The following is a 23430-nucleotide window of genomic DNA, read 5'->3' as shown; positions in this document are numbered from 1 at the left end:
GTTACAGACTACACCGGACATTTGCAGACTACACAATTCATTGAATATTCTATGGAAACAACTGTCACGTTGATTTAAATTGCTACTTAAAATGTGTTATCTGTGAATAAATGTGCAATATTTACCGTTGTTATTTTATTACTTTTATTTACTTTATATAATTAGAAATTGGGAAAATAGCCTTATTTATTGCCATCTTAATTAATTGTATGGCTCTCACGTGAATTTTGGAGTAGACACATTTATTTTTATTTTTTTGCTTGAGTTATTTTGCCCCATATAAATCAAATAACTCCAGCAAGTCTTGGGTCATTTATTTGCACAGAAAAATAGAGAGAATTCACTTCACGTGGTTAAATTGATTGTCTTTACTTTGTAGGTTTTGACAAAGGCACTCACCTATGTATTGTATGGAACATGGGCAGAAACGGGGAGACAGCCGTTCGGTGGGGTTGTGTGCAAATTCTCAGGACACGTGAGAGATACAGTACAGTACATGCTCTTTACACTGAAGAAACAAAATATATCTCCACACATTTTAATATGAACCCAGAGCAAAAATAAACTCCCTCGTGGAAATCTCTTTTTGGCAATTTCAATCGCTGAATCTTGACAAAGGGTATCCAAAATATATTAATTCAACAAAGTCAGCTGAGTCTCTCCAGAGCATGAAGAATACTACTGTGAAATAGCCCCGTTTGGCCGCTGGTCTCCTGAGTAATCAGGACACGGCCGTCAGGTCGAGGTCTGTGGACCAGGACCAGTTCTCCCTGGAGCAGACTGAGCTCAGACTCTGTCTGGGCTAGATGTGTTGAATTCACTCTGTGTCTGAGGGGGGGAAAAACAGTGTACATTTGTGTAGACAAGTCATAAAACGACTATTTTGTTAACGGGTGTTCTGATTGTCAAAGTACCTGGTGGGGCTAAACTGAGCCGACACGGCCGATAGCGACGGCTGTGACGACATTGGTTTAAGCTGGTTTGAGTTTGGATCCAAAAAGCCCGTTTCCATGCTTTTCCTGAGAGCGGAAGCTTTTCCATCTTTGAGGATGATACCGGGTCCATCTCTTCCCAAGGTGAGTGATGGTGCCCATACTTCGAGCGGGGGAGGTGCTGGGGAAAAGTTGGACGGAACTTGGCTTCCTGAAGACCAGGAGGAGGTCCGAAGCCGTGGAGGTGGGTGGTCTTCATCTGTGAGGAAGCGCACCGACTTTGCAGGCTAGAAACAACCAGGACATAACCACAACATTTTCATTTGACAATGGAACATGAATCAAAAAAGAAAATGACTGGAATGTGTTAATTAAGGTCTGAGTTTTTTTCTCTGGGTTGCTGCTCACATAAATTTTTATGAGAGCAAGTCATCCTATCAAAATTTCAGTTTCGGGTCATTTTAGAGTTCTAACACAGTGGAGATGACAGCTGTGCACTTTTTTTATAAATTGATCAAAATATTTGCTTCAATACAAATAAACACAGAAAAATCTGATAGATCAGCAGAAAATTGTGTCCAGCAGATGAGAAATGACCAAAATGGAAGCGACTGGATGAGTGACTAGAGTGTAACTTAATGTGAGCACTACTTTACCTTGTCTGCAGTGCTCTTATGCGAATCGGGTCTGACAAGAATTGATTGAGGGCCACCGGACGGATGGCGCTCATGCTGATAACCTCCCGCGTCATTCAAAGAGCTGAAGTCTCTGTCTTTCAACAGTGGGGCAGCAGAGAGCGCTGTCGGCTCGCTCATCCAACCGGCTAGTCTTCCGGCGTTGGCGAGGATTCCACCGTTTTTCTTTCTCTGCAGGGCGGGCGAGTAGCCGGATGTCTGAACTTGAGCAAAGTGCTCCGAATTGGAGGGGACATTCAAATTGGATGAATGGTTGAAAGGGTTGGATACTGGAAAATGTAATTAAAAAAAAAAAAAAAAAAGGAAACATTAGGTGACAATGCACAACAGTTCTGAAATTAGGAGACGGACTGGCTGCATTCACCTCTGTGTGGGTTAAATAATCGCCTAACTGTCTCCCAACCTGGCGAGCTCCCATAAAAGGATGATTTTCCGCCGTCTGTGGATGACATTGCGTGCTGCGCTCCATTTGGCACATGTGGGACCTGTCCTGCTGAGTACAGCGCTCCATCAGTAGTTACCCTATCAGGGGCAAGGACCACAGCAGGATTCCTGGCAGTTGTGTGCTTCTTTGGCGCCGCTGCGTTGTATTGTGACGAAGAGCTCGCCGCTTTGGTCTCCAGGAGTCTGGCTGACGTTCTACAGCGAGACACAGCAGGCTCAAGTTAGCCATTCACACTTGCATTCTGCACAATCCTTTTCCCACCACACGTATGATACATTTTGCATTGTACATTTTTAATGATTAACATATTCCTGCCCACACAAATGCAGTGCGTCGGCATACAAGCGTCCTTCGGCTGACGCATTCTGCCGTCAGGGATCGCGGCCTTTCACCTGAGCACAGGCGTGACGTAGTTGCTGGGCAAGATGCCCACTTTGCCCGTTCGGAGAGACAACCCACGCAGCCAGCCTTCTTTGAACTTGCCGTACACTCCAACCATCTCGCCTTTCCTCAGCTCCAGCTCCTCTGGACGCTGCGGCTTGTAGGAGTACAGCACAGCACACCTGAAGGGTGAAGTCGCCCATGTTATTATCACAGCATGAGGAATAGCAGGCGTGTGGGTCTAAATGTCATTCAATGGTTAAGGTAATGGAACAGCTCAAGTCGAATCCCCCAAGAAGTGTTGCAAAATTTCCAAATGATCGTCGCACAGGTGCTGAAGAAGGTGTCCAAATTGTTCCTGCTCTCATTCTGTCTTTTGCCATGTGCCTCACAGGAGCGTGGCATTTCCTAAACAATCTTTCTTTGTGTGACTTTACGGTCTTAACTGGTTTCAAATGGTAAACGTGAAAGGATGCAAATAGTCACGAAGCTGCATTAGCAAAAATAAAGGTCAAAGTAATCTAACAGTCTAGCTCAGGGATGGGCAAACATAAATGCTTTACAACAGTGCCATCAGTAGCACATAGGACTACACACTTTCTAACCAAATGTATGACAAAAATAAATAAGGGCAAAATCCATGCAAAATGCGAGTTCTTAGTATATTTTAATTTTGATCATATATTTTTCAATGCATGTATAATGTGGAATGCCCTCTTGCCTTAAAAGTACCATTCAAGGACAGCACAAAACTACTGAACAACAACCCAACATATAGTGCAAGAACTCATTTTGTACATGTATTTTGTTTGACAAAAAGCAACTCCAATTTTTAAATCTTATTTGGGTACTATCTTTGTTCTACATACCATTACAAATACGCCCCAAAAAATATTAGGCCAACTCATATTGTTGTATGGAGTATTATATACTCAATCAAAGCCAAGACTGCCAACTAGTGGTGAATGGTGATATAACAATTTAAAGCTGCAGCAAAAGTTTTTATTGAGGGACTCACACACTGATGGAGAGCTGCTGTGTGTTGGAGTTTTTGCTGTCTGAGGAAATCTGTGGATTTGACAGAGCCATCGAGATGTTGGGCGGAACTTCGTTGGCCATCTTGTCACTCTGTAACATAATGGAGGCAAAACTATCATCAACTTCATCAGGATTTGAACTTTTAAACCATAGCACATACTCAGTCCAAGATAGTCACAGGGTGGTGTTGGGGAATTCCAACAGTTCACACGAGGATACGACTCATAACATACCAGAACATACACTCACAGGCCACATTAAATATACCTGCCCAATTTAATGACATTTAACGTAAGAGTGATAAAAAATTCTATGGCCATAAACTCGGCATCCAAGGAATAAATTCATCCTTGATATATATAAAAAAAAAATTTCAAATGACATATGTTAGATAAAGATACAGTACCATTTGACTCAGTCTTCTAAAAATAGCAATGGCAGCGAATTGCGTCAGTCCAAAATCACCCGAAGGTATTTGATTAGATTGTGAAACTGAAAAGACTGCAACATGATTTACCCTCATCATCCTCATCACAAATCGTTTATGGACACAGAGTGGCATCTTTACCATGCTTTTATGCTAGTGGCAGTACTTTAGTCTTAATGTTAAAGCACACCATTATTTGATTTTTATTTGGAACGCCACACAGTGTCACTGTATCAGTTACAAAGTGAACATCTTTGAAACACTGAATTTATAGTACATCTCTTATAATGGAACTCATAGGTGTCAAACACAAGACCCGGGGGCCAGATACAGCCCGCCACATCATTTTATATGGCCTGCAAAAACACATTGTGCATCAACTTCATGTGTCTATACTAAAATTACAAATGGTCTTTTCTCCAATTTTTTGTATTTTTAAAAAATTTGAACAGTTTTTACTCGTCTCTGATTCCAAAACTAGTTATCAATTTGTTGTGTAGCCTACACTGTATATATAGTCATAATGGCCCACCGAAGGAAACCATGACTACGATGCGGCCCGCGATAAAAATGAGTTTGAAACCCTGCACAAGTAAATTTAGTGGCCAGGAAATATACAACCAGTCCATTGTTTTTTTTAATTTGCTCTTTACAAAATACAGAAACGATATTCCGTGTCACGGCCTCAATGCAAGCTTGATGCTATTTAAAGCACAACTAGTGCTTAAAGAATTAATCGTGGCCAGTGAAGCGAGAGGCTAGTCTTTATTGGAAGGTGCCTGGATCCCGAGGCTCTGTGGCCATTAGGCTGCATTGCACATACACTGACATTCAATGCTAGCACGAAACATAAAGCAAGCTATAATTTACAAGGACTCATTGCTACTACCTGCAAGTCACTTGTGAAAAGCAAAGCTGTGAGGCACACATGTAAAAGAGGGGACAAAGTGCATTGAGTATGTCCTGAAGTCATTCTAGCTCTCAGAGATGCTGGTGTAAATCTAAGCCCTGACATCATTCCTGGGGAAGACGGACGGTTAAATGTGAACAAACTCAGACGAAATGAGGGTAATTAATCCTTTCTTTGTGAACGGCATTAACTCTTTGCAAGTCATTCAGCGAGGGAAAAGCACGGCACTGCATTCTTCGTGTATTCAATTATTTAAGTCACTTCTCCGTGTCCGTTTTCTATTCTCGGTCTGTTTTATCAGCTACAAGGAGGCTGTCTCACTCGGGCAGCAGTCACGCAATTGCCACGTGCAATGACCCAGCAATAGCTACTGAGTATTTACAGGGGGAGAGGAACTCTAATGGACAGATAAATCACAGATAGAAAGCCATTGGAAGCCTGTGGAAATTCTTTCATATGTTTTAGAAATATGATGCAATGTGCAAACATGCAAGAATTTATGTTTCTTTAAAGGCTTTGGGTTTTTAAAAAAATATATATATTAAAATTGCATGGTGGGCTGGCTCACATGTTTTTACAGGTCGTATTTGGGCCAGGGGCTGTAAGTTTCCCACTACTTAAATAATGAGAAAAGTAAGAATTATAGTAAAACAATCAAGTTAAAGCTATTGTGAGACAACATAGGAAAACACATCAAAAAATATATCTGATAATGATTCATTTGTATACTAGATGGCCAATGTGTGTTTGAAAACCCACCCAAAAGATTCAGATGTTCGAGTCGGCTTTTAATTTCCTTTTGTAGCCTCAAGGACTTTTTGTAACTGTTTATAATTCCACCCATTTGAACTGCGACCCCAGTTGACACCAGTTCCAGTTCTTTCATTGTAGCTGGCTGCTTCTTGGCAGGTTGCCTAACCGTTTTTTTCCCTGCAATCTTTTCATCAATCTTCGAGGAAAGTCCAGTTCTTGGCAATGTCACTGTTGTGCCATATTGTCTTCACTTGATTATGACTGTCGTCACTGAATTCTGATTAATACCTTGGAAACTGTTTTCTATCCTGGTTCTGACTAATATATTTGAACAATGAGATTGAGCTGTGAAATCTCAGACTTGCTATAAGAGGTGACTACAAAAACATTCAGGAAACTCCTCCCGGAATATCTGAACATTAGTTGGGGTTAAACAAAGAGACAAAATGTGGGCAGGTGCCGACTCCCATTTAACATGAGTGCTACATGAGTTTGAATATAATTGGTTAATTCTGAACACAGCCACATTTGCAGTTACAAAAGGGTGTGCACACTTGTGCAACTACAGTTGTTGGTAGTGGGGTTTTTTCTTTTCTTAATACTTTGACTTTCCCAAAAAGTTTTTTTTCTCTAATTTAATACATGCAGGTTCCAGGTCACATTAATTCATATCCACTATAAATTTACACGACAGGAAATTTGCTTCATCTTCAGGTGGCTGAAACCTGATTCAAGAAAGTTTCAGGACAGACTTCCTTAATGAAAGCAGGGCTTGTCTGCTATTGCTAGCCAACTGATGTGTGAGTGGATGTTACCTGCTTAGTGAAGAGGAAGGATTTTTAAAGCATGGCGGGGGGGAGTCGGGGGTTTGTTATATAACAAATTTCACCAGTGACTCATCATCATCAGCATGAGAGAGATAAGCAGACGCACTGAGGGACTCTCCGAACCTCCTACACGCTGAATCTACAGTATCTCATATTTTTCCTCATCTTCCTACTTACTTGCCTTCACACAGCTCAAAAATTGTGTTTTTCTCTTCCCAGGCTGACTCCCTAATTTTTTTTTAATATTGTCATTATCGCTGGTATTTTTGATCTCACCTTCAAACCTACTTGAGGTGTGTGTGTGTGTGTGGGGGGGGGGGGGGGGGGGGTACGAGCTGACATGTTTAATTGCAGGGCAGAGCTGTGAAACTTCCACTGAATCAAAGGAAATCATTATCTCAGGAAGCAGGTCACTTGGCAGAAAGTTAAATGTTGAAAACCTAGCAGAGCCTTTCATGTCGGGACTGCATAACCTTACTATGACTCTGTGCAGTTTCCTCATTAAGTCGCGTCCGACTCGCTCCCCAAAAAAAAATGGAATGGATGGTCAGCACATATGCGACATTCACACGTGTCCTTTTAAGATTTTATGCTGAGTTGAAGAGAACACAGCACCATCCAATCCAAAAGCTATCAGCCATCCATCATTCTGCCAAAGCAACCTGTTTTGACTATCAATGTTTATAATAGCCCGATGAAATGAAATTATGCAGTCACTATACACGATGCAAATGCAGCAGCATCTAAAATGAAGAGAGCGATGAGTAACCAAATGAAGTGTGGGAGTTGACATTTCGAATACTTTGCCCTTCTGATGGGTCCAAATGGTGCAAATGCAAATAACAGAAACAGCTGGCAGTGTGAAGAGCACTTCTACACCACTGCAAACCGAAAAATAAACAGTTTGAAAAAAAGGGCTTTTCGAGGCACTTTTCTTTTTTTTTTCAACAGGTAGGTTTTCCTTCCAACCATAATAGACTTTGAAAATGTTAACGTTTGAGTTGATGTCAGATACATTTATTCCATTAACTCTCCCCGCTCTCTTCAATTTTGCATTCCAACTGAGTGGTTTTGATGTGTTAATCCAACTTTTATGCAATCAGTCACAGTAAGATTAAAGGACTGTATGTATTTTTTTTAAAAGTTTGGTACATCGTCAAACAGTAAAGATAAAGCGTGGCAAAGTTATAGTATGTAATTGTATATTGTAATATAGTATGTTAATTTTTCATATATTTTTCTCAAGGGCATAAAAATGTTCTGCCTCATAGAATAACAACTTTTCTGTTTTGGCCGTGTTTTTGTTGGAAGAGGGAAACGACTCGCGCGCCGTCATATTCACTTCTGAGAGGAAACTTTGGCTCAGGTCCCAGGAGTCTTGATAACAAAATTCTCAAAAGTTCCACTCTGCTCACCTTCGACCCTCAATCTTTTAACCCAGTTTACATTCCCAGCCTTTTTCACATGTGTTTCATCTTAATAGGAGACATTTGATCATGCAAAGTCCAGGCCAACTTTCATTCCTCGGGTCTTACGACAACGGACCCCACCTGGAACCCCTGAGAACAACATTATCTTTGCTAATGAAAACATCACTCCGCTCACAGAACCGGCACCTCTTGTCAGCCACAAGTCTTCAAATCAAATCAATTACTCACCAGTGAGAGGAGCCTGCGCGGGCCGTCAGAGTGGCGTCGAACTCGCTGAGAGTTAACTCGGGAGGGATGCGAGTGTCCACGGGCGGTGGGTCGCACGGAGGAGCGATGTGACTGTCGCTGGAGGTTGAAGCCGCCAATGTTGTTCTCTTCCACGGAGGCCGCGCGGGAAAAGTTGCTGCTGCCGGGTTTGGGTTGTTTGTGTGGGTTGGAAGGGACCAAAGCGCCGGTAAGAGGAGTCTTTGCAGGAACTTGCGTGACTCTCTGGTTTGCCGTCCTGCTGGATGCCTCTGGGGCCTTGTCTTTGCTCCTGCGTCCGGTCGTCCGATGCTGAAACTCTGCTGAGTCACTCCTTCGCTGACTCTTTGCCTCCAGCAGTTTGGTTGCCACCGAGTTTAGCTGGGAAAGATGGAAGCAGAAAAGGAGAAAGTGATGTCAGCTCCTTGAAACTCGGAAAGCTTCTCAAAGTCTACCTGTCACTAGCACCTGACAAGCTGAGTGCTGAGCAGTGAAGCTGCTGTCTAAATACGGTTGCTCATCATTCCACTCGCCCACTCCAACTTGTTGGACGGGCAGGCGGGAAGATAAGTAGCAGCCAGTAAGCCCGGAAGGATCGACTGGCGCTGAGAGCCGAGCGGGAGGAGGCAAGGTGAAATACAGAGCGACACGGGCAGCCAAGGCTGGGTTAATGCTTTCGCTCACCACAGTGATGTGCTGTTATGCCATCCGAGCAGAGAAAGCATTACTGTGTCTTTACGCCCGGCTGCACAGCACGAGGAGAGCGAAGAGGAAGATGAAAAATTTGAGGCGGAGCTTGAGGAGAACGATATAGAGGAGTAAGGACCGACAAGGGGAGGGGAAGTGCTTGGGAAAATAAATGAGGAGAGATATGGTTAAGAAAAAAAAAAAAAAATGAAGAGGGAACTCAGACGCCAAAACGTTCAACCCTGCACATGAACCAGCAACGTGTCCCAGCAAGGAGTAGGTTTATACTGGCAGTCAGGAAGCTCAAAGGGAAACAAGTGACAGTCAGCGAGCTAAGCAAGCGCTGCAAACCTGACTAATGAGCATCTGCACACCCAGCACTGTTTCAAAGATGACTTCCCTACCCTCAGCACTTCGCAGCCATAGAGTGACACAAAGAGAAAAGAATTTACAGGCGGCATGTCGGATGAGGAGAACACTCACCTCGGTAAACTGGAGAGGGCAAATTCCTACCCTGTCGCCCAGCCTGGCTTCAATCCAGTTTTCATCCACCCGTCTGATGACAGTGAGAATGTCTCCCTGCAGAGTACAAATACATGTGAGCAAACTTAAAGGGAGGGAAAAGTGACAAAGAGGTGACAGCTTGTCCGTTTTTTATGCTCACACTAAATAGCCTGGTCAACCATGAGGCATCAACTCCCTTTTCTGTGTGAAGGCCGGGGCCTTTTTTGTGGCTGGCCAGGCTTACTCCATTAAGGAAGAAAAAAAAAAAAAAAAGAAAGAAAGAAAGGGAAGCCTCAACTGTGCTTTAATGGAAAGCATACAGCAATAAGGCCCTTATATAACTCAAAAATCCTTCAGGGTAGCAATGCTGCAAAACAGTAAAAAAATAAAATAATAATAATAATGACCATGAATATTATAAATTAGCACCACAAGGAACTTCCTGTGCCTGGCAAGTTCTTAGAGACACCAAACACCTGGTGAGAGATCACAATGAGCCCGTGAGCACACTTCAGAAAAAAGACATTGCCGTACTTGAGTCAAGTCATGAGCATCACAATTATTTCAGATACTCTTTTCAAAATCTTGAGCTGCTAGAACAAAGTTCAACTCCTGTGATAACATCTGTACAATATTTGTGAGTGAGCTAAAGCTGATCCCAGCTGACTGCGAGCTCGTTGCTAACCAATTGCAGGGCACAGAAGAATTTCATTTCATTGTTTCCCACGAGAAAACATGATTCGGAATTCAAAGGAAATCAGACTGGATCGTTATCTTTAACGTTCAACTGTCCAGTATTTGATTTGTGGTCACAACTATTTTCTTTCTCACTATGTGAGCTCTGTAAGGGATCTTCTGTACTTGTTCAAGTAGGATTGGGAGAGACATACCTTCCGGAAGCTGAGACAAGAATCGCTGCTCCCCACGCTCATCTCTTTGGGACTAAAGTCACACAGCGTTCGGCAGAGAGCCAGCGACTGCTGGTGAGGGAACGTTTGCAGCGTCTGGCTGGCGGCGTGCAGCATTCCGGATGTGCCGCTGTTGTCGCTAACGTGTCGATGGAGCCAATCATCGACGGGTGTCGCTCTGTGTTTTGTTGTGATGCCGTTAACGGGGGTGAGGACCAGCTCCCCTTCTGAATCTCCTTGTTGGCTGTGCATTGAAGTTCTTGAAGAAGCCTGGGAAATAGAAAAAGCCAGTTTCAAGTCCTATGCACAAATTCAAACATAAATACACTTCTCAATTAAGAGTTTGAAGCGAGTAATTTACCGGGTAGGGCCAAAAGCCTGCAGCAGCTATCATCATACTGTTTACAATCCAAATTCATAGTTGTGTTTACTCACCGTATGAACTATAATTATCACAGCTCACTTCATGAGATAATTTTCTGCTTCTATTAAGATTAATGGGACGAGCAAATAACAGAAACATTATTTGCAAAAGAAGAATGTACCAGTGAATTAAAACAGCGCTGCAGATGGGCCATTTGAAGACAACTTAATAGGAACTCAGCTGAAGAAAGATACAGAGACATCTGCTTCACTCTTCTCAGGCACAGTGGGCTTCTCGTGGCCAGGTTGATGTTATTTTAAGATCAACCACGCTAAAATTACATTTTGTGAAGCCTGGTCTGATTGAGAGGATACGTAGAATAGGTTATGTAAGACTGCTCTGAACCGCAGCTTGTCTTGGGCATCTACATAGCACGATGATCACAAACTCCCTCTCGCTTGAACTCGGCCCAGCTTTTTGAACTCTCACTGAACCGAACTTAAGGATTTACAAGCCAACTTGTGAACATTGAATTGTGTAAATGATGTAAAACTGTGATGGCTGCTCTGAGTTTCCCACATCCTCAGTAGATATAAATTGATACAGACTACTTGGAGAGCTATGTTGACCTAATGATGATGTTCTGGTCCGTGCATATTAGATTGAAATTTTGTTTTCATACATTTTGGTTTAAGAGTTGACTCACATTTGCTTTCTCTTATAAATAAAACTGCCTATTTTAATATTTTGACGTTAAAGGGGGAATTAGGAGTTTTTAAACTGTTAGAAAAATTTGAAAGTTGCCTCATTTATTTCCTTCCTCACGTCTCTGACCAAAGTCACACTACTCGCGAAAGTTAACGTGCATTTTAAGAACGTGCATGGGAAATAAATTATTCAAATCAAAGGTTGAAGTTTGGGGTGTCAGTGTCACCCTGGTAAAGATCTCAACCGCTCGGTTATACGGTTCCTAAAATGAGCTAATAAACAATAGCAAGATATAAGTAACTTAATTCCAAGTCAGCCAGTGGCAGTCATAAGTTCAAAGTTGTCATCGTAGAAACCGGTTTAAAGAAACCTCGAGCCCTGAGAAGCCCTTGATTTGCAGTTTGCCTGAGGAAATAATTTGATAGTTCAGATGGCTTTTAGGTTGTGACGTGTTTGGTAATTTTACTCATCTCTTCAGGCTTTTGCGTGAATGAGCCCACTTAGTGATGAGGAAGATCAGACTGTGACATTGAAGCAGAATTCATTTACAATTTGGCACCAGATAGAAAATTCCATTCAACGGCCATTTGACAAATGAGCATTATGTTGAAACATACTATTGTATGTACTGAGAGATTACAATTTTGGTTGGATAGAATGATTCCAAGTATCGCAGCAGACAACACAGATAAAGAACAAGTGAACATAAGGAGGTGTGCCACAAATAATAAGTCAGATGACTCATGCTGCATTCAAGACTGCTGGAAAATATGAAATCTACCACTTAGCACTCACTGAGCAAGTCTGATAATTTGACCATCAGCAAGACAAGAAACCTCATATTTTTGGATTTATCTTAAAATGTATTCTTTTTTTAATAAAAATTATGTAAAACTCTCTAGCTCTAACCCTATCCCCAACGCTAGCACTAAACCTAACCCAACCCTAACCTTAGATCTAACACTAACCCTAACCCTGGCCCTAACCCCAACCCTAAGCCTAGCTCCAACCCTAGCTCTAACCCTAGCACTAACTTCAGCACTACCCCTGACCCTTAACCCCAACCCCTAACCCCAACCCTAGCTCTTACCCTAACTCTAACCCTAGCTCTAACCCTAACCCTAACCATAACCCTAACCCCAACCCTAAGCCTAGCTCCAACCCTAGCTCTAACCCTAGCACTAACTTCAGCACTACCCCTAACCCTTAACCCCAACCCCTAACCCCAACCCTAACCCTAGCTCTAACCCTAACTCTAACCCTAACCATAACCCCAACCTAACTTTAACCCCAACCCTAACCCTAGCTCTAACCCTAGCCCTAAATCCAGCACTAACCCTAACCCTTGACCCCAACCCTTACCCTAGCTCTAACCCCAGCACTAACCCTAACCCTTAACCCCAACCCTATCCCCAACCCTCGCTCTAACCGTAACCCTATCCCCAACACTAACCCTAACCCTTATTCCACAAACTCAATATTAATCAGAATGGCGTGTTTAGACTAGCAGAGGCACAAACAACATGTTATTGCTCAGAATTTTCTGGGGTTGACCTCCTCTTTAACCTCCATTGTGTGTAGCACTTTTATAGAATCAGATGCAAAGTTTAGGTACATTCAAAACGCCTTATTTTATATTCCACATCATTCCACAAATTTCCCAGTTTTCTCCAATCCAGCATTGGTACAGAGAAATGCACACTGACCTCTTTGTGCCCTTGCTGCTCTCTGTAATGATCCTCCCTACCCGTCCCACTGCTCCTGGCAAAGGGCACAGCGTAGTGCGGGTTCCGGTTTGGCCCCGCTGACCCCTGTAAACCCTCCAGGAGCCGTACCAGCAGGTTGTTGGCGGGCAGCTCCTCCACTATCCGGGCCCTGACGGGTGCTCTGCACTCTGGACAGAACAGCTGCGAGTGTGCGGCCTCCTGCTTCTGCAAGCAGGCCTTGCAGAAAGTATGCTGGCAGGGCAGCACCTTGGCAGATGCATCCAGCAGCTGGGAACACAAAGGGCACTCCAGCAAGGCCATTATGGAGATCCCCTCCATTTATGTGGGGACTGTAGCTTCTTGATCACTTAATCCACCATACTGAAACACAGGAAGTATGACAGTATTCTGATTAATATTGAGTTTATAGAATATGAATTAAGCAGCAACATCAACCTGGTATTATCCATCTCACACATAATAATGACTGAGAATGACATAACAGTACCTAAGGGCTCTGGTCGGGTTTTAAAACGGATTCATTATCCGTCCATCCATTTTTTGAATCGCTTATCCCTTCTAGGGTCGCGGGTGTGCTGGACAGTAGGCACCCTGAACTGGTTGCCAGACAATTACAGGGCACACATAGACAATCAAGCATTGACACTCACTATCACACCTCATGATACCTCAATTCATCTACCATGCGTGTTTTTGGAATGTGGGAGGAAACTGGAGTGCCCCAAGAAAACCCCATGTAGGCACGGGAGTACATGCAAACTCCACACAGGAAGGCCAGAGCCTGAATGAAACCCTGCAACTCTGGACTGTGAGGCTAACCAGCTAACTACCATGCCTTGGATTCAGCAATTAATTGAAAAAAAAAATCATTGGCATATTAATTAATCAATTATTAAAATGATCATTAATGATGAGCTGTAAAATAAAAAAATATATACAGCTAATATTGGTACCAGAACTCCCAATTGAAATTGATTGTAAAACTAACGTGCAAAAACCGAATAACATTGTTGACAAACTTCCCACCTTCTTAAAGACAATGAAAAGGTGTGTTGCTGCCATCCAGTAGAGAACCAGTTAATAAAATCCTTGTCATTAGCCTTACGTCGTACTTTGAAGTAATCCATTTTTTTTTTTATTGTTGATGTTATTTTTTTTCCAATGTCGTTCCAAACTCCACATGGGAACAAAACATATCAGCTCACCTGTCACAGTGAAAGTGACCGTACGGGCTGTCCACATTTGTTTGAACAACACTGACTGGAAACATTTACAACTTACATGTTCGTCCACAGGCTGCCAACAATTCTCCCAACTAAAAAGTCAAGTTCTTTTCCGTCGCCACCATCATAACGTCCTCCTGATCGGCACGACACGTAGTTGTCGCCGCTAATGGCGATCACAGCGTACCTGAGAAGCGTGGAAACAAACGTTTACCAGCAACAGGTTACAAGCTCACAAGAATTGCGCACCCACAACAGGGACAGTATCAAATTTCACTACCGTCGAGATTTAACCCTTAACGGGCTAACATAGTCGCTGACTAAAAAGGGGAATTAGGCAAAAAAGGACTGGATGATATAACATTTGAATTATTTAAGATTTACTTACTAATGTAACTGAAAGTAATCCAATTTCCGGGTTCTTGCGCTGCGAGGTTCTAAGTGTATTATGGATTTAATACGAAGTTGCTTTGTTTTATATTTATCTACAATTTGAGGATGAGAATTTACTCTAGGTGAATGTATTCTAGCAGTATTGTCGATGAATGTAAGGTGATAGCGCTGGTTTACAGACTTGTCATATGTCATGGTCTCCCTCTGCTGGTGCGTTTATTGACCATGCAGCGTCGCCACAAGTCTTTCTTTCCTTTTCACGTCTGTACACTGATTCTCAAATGTAATTGCTTTCTCATCAAATAAAATACAATTTGCCACCCAAAGCATTTTTTTTTTTTATTGTAGATTGAGAGACTGAAGATGAACGTTAAATTAAATACCGCACTTATGCAACAGGAACAGGAACACGTCGGACAAGTGTTTGGTTAGCACATCTGCCTCACAGTTCTGAAGTTCAGAGTTTTGAATTTACTATCTCGCCTTTAAGGCTTTCTCTATTTTCTTCCTCTCTCATTTCTAAAATATACAGTGTAGGAGAATTAAAGGTCATTTTTGAAATGAAAGTTCTAATGACTTAAATTGTTTATACTGTATGAACGTGAGTGAGTTGTTTAATCCACTCCAGGGCTCATAATAGGCCAACAAAACTTGTTGCAACATGTTTTTAATCAGCTCGATGGTATTTTATGTTTATCAACTAAACCGTAATAACAATTAATTACAATGTATAGAATTTAACATTTTGTGTGACATGATTTTACGAATTTGTTGTGCAGCACCTTCTTGTTTGTGCACCATGGCCACCAGAGTGCAATATAATAGAGACATACAGATACACACAAAGAATACTTTTGCAACTGATCATAAAGGCATTTTTGCTGGAGGATTAAAAAAAAACATGCCCGTGTGGATTGTTCTTTTGTCTGTCTACATGTGTTGCTGCACCATTTGTCTTCAAACATTAATGCTAGTTTCGTTATTAGCATGATTTCTATCTTTTTCCCCCTTTTTCTTCTTTCTTTCTTTCTTTCTTTCTTTCTTTCTTGTGTTTTGTGACTGTTTTAAATTAAAATTCAGCATTTAAAAAAACTCATCAAATCAAATGAGTCTTCCCTAAAAAATAAGTAAAACTAATTGAATTTTAAAACCTTGAAATCAAACAAAGTAAACAATAGCCATGACAAATCCCAAACTATTATAACTCTGCTCCACACCTGAAATTTAGCGTATTCTCAATTCGATTGCTAATGTTGAAAAATTATTGGAAATTGCTTGTTTTGTTTTCTGCTCTTGCATTCATATCATTGCTTAGATTTCAGAAATCCCAAACCCCAAAGTCCATGCTTGTCCTAAGAGAAAAAACAATTTATCCATCTTGCCTACAGAAGTTCAGAACATTCTTGTGAATTTTTTAAAATGACATGAAATTTTCATGTGTTTCTCTACGTCAGCAGAAACCAGGGAATTCTAAAAATGTACGAGAGAGAGAGAGAGAGAGAGAGAGAGAGAAACACATGCCTTATTTACATGCTCATATCAGTGTTGACACAGGCGCTTCCTCTCCAGGCTCTCTGAGTTTAATGGCAGCGAGTGAAAGGATGCCTAAACAGATCTGGATGTCAGTTCATGGATAATGTTCCTTGTTGTCAAAACTTCACTTGAGTGATGACTCTGGCATTCCTATGTGTGTATGTGTCTGTCAGGGATCCATCAAGCAGAGTAAAGAAAAGTACAGTTGAGTCGTGGGAAAACAGGCTTTGTCTAGCATCTATTTTATGCCTACACATAAATACATGTTTGGGCCTCCGCTGGCAGGTCATTGTGAGGCTTTTCCTCACCACAGCGAGGCGCTCTAAAGTAACCACGAGGGGATGTGGCGATGGGGTCGCCCACCCAGAGATGAGCCGTGCCCACTCAGCGGAATCATCTGCCCATTCAATGAAGAATCACGTTATTTAAGTGATTGGTGTTTTCATAGCTTTCTGTCATTGAGCATCAAAAAATGCACTGCTTACTAATTGGCCATTTGGAAGGTGTTGGCGCTCTTTGTACTGCTCCTTTACATCAGCAAACAATGATGACGCTTACATAATGCGGTACAAACGCGGTCAAATGAACAGCTCAACCCGTTTGTAGCTAGCTGCACTCAGCAATCTAAATAAAACAGTTAATACTTTATCATCTTGTTCATTCTTTTCTCTCGAAAAAAAAAAATCACTTGCATCTCTGATTCAAACAATTTAGGAAAGCTTCAAACATATACAGATCTATCGGGTCTTTCTTTTTCACACTTGTATGACAGTTGGACCCTTGATTAGATTTCCATCGTTTTGTGCGGGAAACATAGTTGTCGCATACAGAAAATAGATGTGTATCTCGAAGCAAATCGTGGTCGACTGCCGCTTCTTCCACTTAGAGTCCACTTGAAGGGGAGGGTAGAGTCCTCCCAAGGGTCGCTCCGAGCTGGGTGTGCTGTCTCTCACAATATCATGTTTTGTCACAAGTCACAGCATCCGGAGGAGTGCCTTCTTCTGCTGCTTTCATGTTTTATTTAAAATAGCGCCATGCTCAGAGAGCGCTGCTAAGTCACTAAATGTGATTTGTCGCTGCATTGCCCCCCCCCCCCCACCCCCAAGTTCCTATCCACCCTTTTGTCTTTGATCATCTGTCTTTCGTATGGGTAGATGTGCGTCAGAGGGGATGTCTTTTTCGGGAGTTTAATTTGAATGCGACGTCAGTCAAAATGTGTAATCCTCACACAGCAGTTTGGTGCGGATTAACACCAAATAAGGTGCATCGAAGCCCTGTGATGAACTTTGTAAAGGGATGCGTCAAGGAGTTGCCGTTGGAGGGAAAACACAGCGCTCTCGCTAAACTGGCTCAACTGGAACGTCTGCAGGTTTCTCGTGTCTAAACATACAGACAGACTTCTTTTATGCGGCCGAGGTGTCCCACTCCCAGTGTCAGTCGACGACTCCATAATGACGCATTAGTGGCTCCCGGTGTGCTGACCTACTCAGTTCCAACTCCCTGAAAGCTCGGCAAATGTAATTCAGGACCAAAATGTATGCAGAGCAGCAGGCAGCCTCTCCACCACATGCTTTTTTTTTTTTTTTTTTTAAACAGCTACCCATAAAGCAACTTTGCTATTCTTCCACCCACAGTTTGCTCTGCCTGGTCGTCCTCTGCCAGTAGATTGAATCCTATAAATATTTTACATTTGATAAATAAATGAAACAACCTCTTTTCGTACTTCTGGGTTATGTTGCTCCCCTACCTACATTTGCAGGAACTTCTAATAGCAACCTTTAGTTCGGGCCTAGAATGTTCAAGACATTCACACTCTCAAAACTGCTGGGTTAAAAGTAACCCAAAATAGGTGAAACAGCTAACCAAGAGCGACCAAATCGGTGCTGGGTTGAGAATTTGACCCAGGACGTCAGTCAAGATTTTTAAAACTACCCATACTGATGAGTTAAATTAAAACTACCGAGAAATGGCTACCCAATTAATGGGTTAGGAAAACAACAGCATTTTGTGTGTATGTGTGTGTGTGTGTATATGAAAAACAGTCAAAAATTACCCAAATTTGTGTCAAAAGGGTTCATTCCTTTTCTGTCCCAAATTGGGTTATTTTTGATCCAATGGTTTAAATATTAAAATATGAAGGTTTTTTTTTTTTAACTACACGCATTTTTCTTTTTAATGCACAGTCTATCAAAGAAGCTACTTTTCTGCTATCCCTTCCCATCATGGGCTAGACGAACTCCATTAATGACCCCTTCCGGCTTGCTGTGTCCCACTCACATGCTCACATGGGACACAAGCAATTTCCTGGCGTCTTGCACAGCTGCAGCACTCCGGGTCATGTGACGCCCCACCTGGTTGTCGCGCGGCTGCACTTAGGTAACTCACGCTCAGAAGAAAATAACCGCAGGACTGAGAGGCGGGCCTTCGCGCCCTCTTGTACGGCTAAACTACACCTGAGCCAGCAGAAGCCTCCCTGTTGCGTGGAATCGACCGGCGTTGTCTGCAGGAAACAACAACAGAGCTCAAGTGTTTTGCTATGCAAATGCTCCAGCAGCTGTTTGAGTTGGAAGATGTGCATTAGGGAAACTAAATATAGGACGCACACACACCTCGGAGACAGCTGCCTCCTCTTTGCATCTCACAATCTCCACCTCTCTGAGTGCTTGTTGTTCGCCTTTCTCTGTTTCTCTCTTCACCAACTTTTCCCGCTGGTCATAAGTCAGGCTGTGTATGTGACTAGCCGGTCCTCTCCTGACATAAAAGACTTGAAACATGATACCACTTCCCTTCACTGTGGTCCATTATTGAACCTGATGAGGGAGCAGAGCACTCAAACGCAAAAAAAAAAAAAGTGAAGTCTTGCTCCCATGGCCCTGAGATCAAATTATCTGAGAGGCCCACAGAAGTTCATAGTGAACCCACAGAAAGATGATCTGTTTTAAGTGTTTATTATATGATAAGCAATCTTAATTAAAAATGAAATCTTTGGCAGCCAATCAAGCCTGCCTTTTGAAGAGGATTTGCATCTAGTTTTTTTTAATTCTCTCTGAACCTAGAAACTGGCTTAAATTTTAAAACTCCATTATTTAAATCATTGCCTTATTCATTTCTTTTGACTATTTTTATTTTCATTGTCTGTTTATTGCGCACACTCGTTCTGCGGTGTACAAATCTCAAAGCAACAGCACTGTGCAACTCACAATTTATTCCTACTGCTCCGCTCTTCAAAATTTTAAATTTGTATTATTTATACGTAAAAGTATGATGTAGCATCCACAACAAAGAACCGCAGCAGAGTCTGAGACCTCACTGAGTGAGCAATCAGAGATTATTTTAGTATGGGGAGACATAGCATCACATGCTTCACAGATTCCAAAATTTTGTGCGTTCATTGGGCGTCAAAACCTACACTACACTAGTAGGATTATTGTGGCATGGCGTGTGTGCACATAAAAGTAATCTATGCGCACAACACAAGCAGTCATGTATGCTTTGATGTGCTGTTTGTGTGCCTAATTCCCATTCAGTGGGCAGTTACGTACGATGTTGTTTGCTCCCCGTAAATTTCAGAACATTTAATGGTGTTCATTTAGTCAGCTGCTTGTAGAAGGGGCATTTTCTACATGCTTTTTTTTTTTATTAATCATAGACATTATTAAATACTGTGGACATTAGTGTTTTAATAAATAAATGAATAATAAACTAGTTCACTAGTTTATGTCATGTGAAAGTGGAGTTTTTGAACTAAAAAAGGACTAATATGGAGAAGTGGAAGGACTGAGCGGAAAAAAAAACAAGATGCTGTTTTGCTAAACTTTAAAGATGCCTCTTTAGGGTTAGATACTCTTTCATTCTGTGCTGTAACTAATTTATTCCACACTTGAGTGACTGTTTATATGGCACGGTCGGTGCTCCTGTTTTGGTTAGCCATAGGGTTAAAATGCTGTTATTCGTAAAATTCCAATGTCTAAAATGAACTTGTCATCTAGTGTTGAACTAAGAGAATGCAACGACCCAAGTTCCAAGCATGTGCACAACGATGCCACAGAGAGACCGCCCCCTTCAAGCCTACTACAAATTACTTTGGCAGCAGTACAAGCAAAATGTCATCACAAACGCCTTCTAGAAGCCTTCAAGTGACAAAGCAAGTGCTGTGCATTTGTAGTTTATACACACTGATGGACTACGTTTGCGAAATTTGTCTCCTTTGGATACCCATAGCTGAAAGATGGTGGCGAAATACGTCAGGTGGAGGCGTAACCCAAGTCATATAACTACCAATTACTTGACCCACAATTATATGAAAAACTGTTCGTTAACGTAAAAGAACACATGCATAATATTGAAATTAATATTTTTTTTAATTGATCATCTGGAAATTGATTTAATTTGAATTTGGATTTAATTGATCACTGTGCATGCGAACAAATAATTAGCAATATCCTGGGAAAAAATTACAAATTAATTAAAACTAGATTAAATTTTTGTGGGGGTCAAGCAGTGTCTTTTAGATGAACAGAAACTATTTGAGAAAACATAGGATGAGTAACTCCATAATTTGAAATATAAATGGAGATTGAATTTCCACATTTATATGTCTTTTACAAACACAGCGGGATTGTTTAAAGGAAGAAGTAAATCAAATCATCTGTCGGTACTGGATTATGTGAGCACGGGCGTGATGCAAATTATGTCAGAAATTATTAAGGTGACACCAAATGCCATTCAGAAGCCAGATCATAAACCGTCTGGTTCTTTGTTGACACAAAGAGGTCTGCACCATCCAGGTTATCCTGGGAACTTGCTCTGACCTTGGCTTGGCTTGGAATGTACACTTTTCAAGCCAGATGTTAATGTCCTCCGGTAAGATGGAATTGTTTGTCTGGCATTAAAACAAATGACAGGCAGAGAGGCTGAGCTATGGAGATGAGAACAGATGGAATCAGCGTTACACGTGAGGCTAAGCTTTGCTCCTGCTCCATAAGAGGCTTGCGCAGCCGTAGCAAAAGAATTTCATGGCTGTGGATGATAATGGACTGTGGGCCCTGCCCATGATGTTGACTAATTATCAGCTTCCTCGTTGAGTCACCGTATGGTAGCCGGCCAGTGATTTGAAATCCAAATCAAACTCAATCACCTCAATTTTTAAGGGTCGGCGGGATTATTATTTTTTTTTTGCGTGTGTTGCCATGGCAATCAAGTCCATTCCATCCAGGCATTTCCAGTTGTGGTGAAGGATTAGATGGGAATGTCAGACATCTGTGTCAAATCCCTCTCCAGCTCATTTCAGCCGTTTCTTGTGTTCTTGGATGACTGATGACAGGCTTATACTTCCAAAAGAAGTCACTTTCTACTTTCACACTCATATTAATTATTTCCCCTTCTCCTGGCTTCCTAGTTTGCTCCCTGAGGTGCTCTGGCCTTTGAGATAAATACCATTTGCTTTATGGCTGAATGGTTGAATAATGGTGTGAAGTATGGGCTAAATGAGAGTCGGACGCCAGAAATGGGAGTAATCTGGCCCCTCGTGCCGAGCGGTGACATGGGCCGATGGGGATTAATGAGCAGGCGAGCGAGTCAACACTGTGGGAAGACTGACAACGTGTTTGGCTTTGTGTTGTTCTCGCCGACCGCTGCTTTCAATTCTCCTCATACTAGGAAGGCCTGCTATTACCACAAGTGACGAAAACACCAAACTCCACAAATCTAGGGAAAGGCCTGGCCTGGAACATATCAGCAGATGTTTTGGGAATACGCAATTTTTGGTCGTTCCGAGGCTTCATGCGGAAGAGTCTGGCGCTCACATGGAAATTGGTGAATCACTCATTTCCAAAACGAGCCTCAGCTCTTAGCGGCGAGTCTCACTAAAATATATGAAAAAGAGAGAATTTGTTCATTTGGGTAAATCAGTATGTTTGCATTCCAGTATAATCCATTATACGCAACTGGGGACCCACTGGAATAATTATTGGACTCCTCATTAATTTTTGAAAAACTCCAAAGTGGTCTGAGGTAAAACCACCACGAAGACATAAGGAATGTGATGTCAAAATAAATCAGTAATCAATAAATCAATAAATCAGGGGGATAAATCCAAAGGTCAAGAGGGCATCTAATAAGAGTAGCAGGGAACAAATACAACGGCACGGGAGAGGGCAGCATGCTCGTGACATGTTTAGCGCACGCTCGGTAATCGTGGCAATGTTAGCGGGTCAGACGGGCATGCACACCATCTGTGTACGTACCACATCTAATCTCCGGCAGCTTTAATCTCTCACTCCACAGGCAATTTCAAGGGATTCTTACATGCCTACTACATCACTGTTTGTTTGTTTTGTGCGAGAAAAAAATAGTTGGAATAAAAATACCTTCTTTTGTGCTATGTTTACTAGAACAGCTAAGGACCAACTGATACGGATATTGCGGGGCAGATGTAGATTCTAATAGTTGCCAAAATAAAATTCCGATAACCGACGAATCGGCCGTTTATTATAAAACAATGTCCTTTTGTATTTACCTTACAACAAAGAGAAAAATCCACCATTTGTCTTTATCTTATGTTGTTTGAAAAACACCCGAGGCCATGAATAAACCATAAAACCGTTAACGTTATGTGTTAACCTCGAGATGTATATCGACATTGCTGTAACGCCCCCTCCGTCCTCCATTCTAGCAAAGCTACAATCATTTTAATGACGCCTACATAATTTGCACATACTATGTTGTGTAGTAATGATTTTGCCGCCCCCTCACGTGAGGAACAGACGCTGGCGTTCAAAGAGAACGAGAAAGAACCTTCCTCGGTGTCAGCGTGACTCTGATGTTCACATCACACATGGGCTGGATGAACGATTCGCTGTAATTAAACCTGACCCCCGCCCCTCCTTCTCCCTGTCTTGGTTGCCTTGGAGTCAAATTAAAATCTAATTATTTAATACAGAGATTACCCAACCCATATGCAGGGATTGCACTGTCATTGCATTATGGACTCAGGTTTTCCCAGTGCTCTTGTTAAAGAGCAAATCGCTAAAAGTGAGGCTCTATTTTGCTGCACTCTAACAATGTTCCAAAAGAAGAAAAGTACCTGAAGCTATTTGTGGAACTTTTATCAAACAGTCTTGCCTAAAGGTAGGATATGCATTTATAGGTCACATTACATTGTTGATTATGTAAGAAGCAAACAGCTGAGTTTGCCGATAAATGTTGCGTTTAACTGTGATGTTAAATTTAAATCAAAGTTTGCACGTCCTCGTTCACTCTCCAATGACACCACAGCTGTTCCTGCGTTCATTCTTTGGTATC

At 41.9% G+C, this 23430-nt stretch overlaps 1 protein-coding gene across 5 annotated transcripts; it reads right to left on the bottom strand.

The window, feature by feature from the left end:
• Positions 1–203: 203 nt before the first annotated feature.
• sh3rf2 (SH3 domain containing ring finger 2) lies at positions 204–14823 on the bottom strand. 5 transcript variants are annotated; one of them, XM_085905618.1, is made up of 12 exons: positions 14591–14823; positions 14261–14389; positions 12959–13339; positions 10163–10450; positions 9252–9347; positions 8067–8462; positions 3472–3581; positions 2465–2635; positions 1992–2266; positions 1589–1896; positions 915–1219; positions 209–828 (listed from the first exon to the last, which is right to left on the bottom strand). In XM_085905618.1, the coding sequence occupies exons 3-12, from the start codon at positions 13295–13297 to the stop codon at positions 648–650; spliced, it is 2469 nt and encodes an 822-aa protein (XP_085761744.1). In that variant the 5' UTR covers positions 13298–13339; positions 14261–14389; positions 14591–14823; the 3' UTR covers positions 209–647. The 5 variants fall into 5 exon arrangements, with proteins under 5 accessions (XP_085761748.1, XP_085761747.1, XP_085761744.1 ...); XM_085905620.1 differs by having other exon boundaries at positions 13088–13339; XM_085905622.1 differs by lacking the exons at positions 14261–14389; positions 14591–14823 and adding an exon at positions 8550–8637 and having other exon boundaries at positions 204–828; positions 9253–9347; positions 12959–13336.
• Between the last annotated feature and the right edge of the window lie 8607 nt (positions 14824–23430).

This window comes from Syngnathus leptorhynchus, chromosome 2 (assembly GCF_054491065.1).
Source record: "Syngnathus leptorhynchus isolate UIUO chromosome 2, UIUO_Slep, whole genome shotgun sequence".
Classification (NCBI taxonomy): Eukaryota; Metazoa; Chordata; class Actinopteri; order Syngnathiformes; family Syngnathidae; genus Syngnathus; species Syngnathus leptorhynchus.
This window is presented reverse-complemented; position numbering and strand designations above follow the sequence as displayed.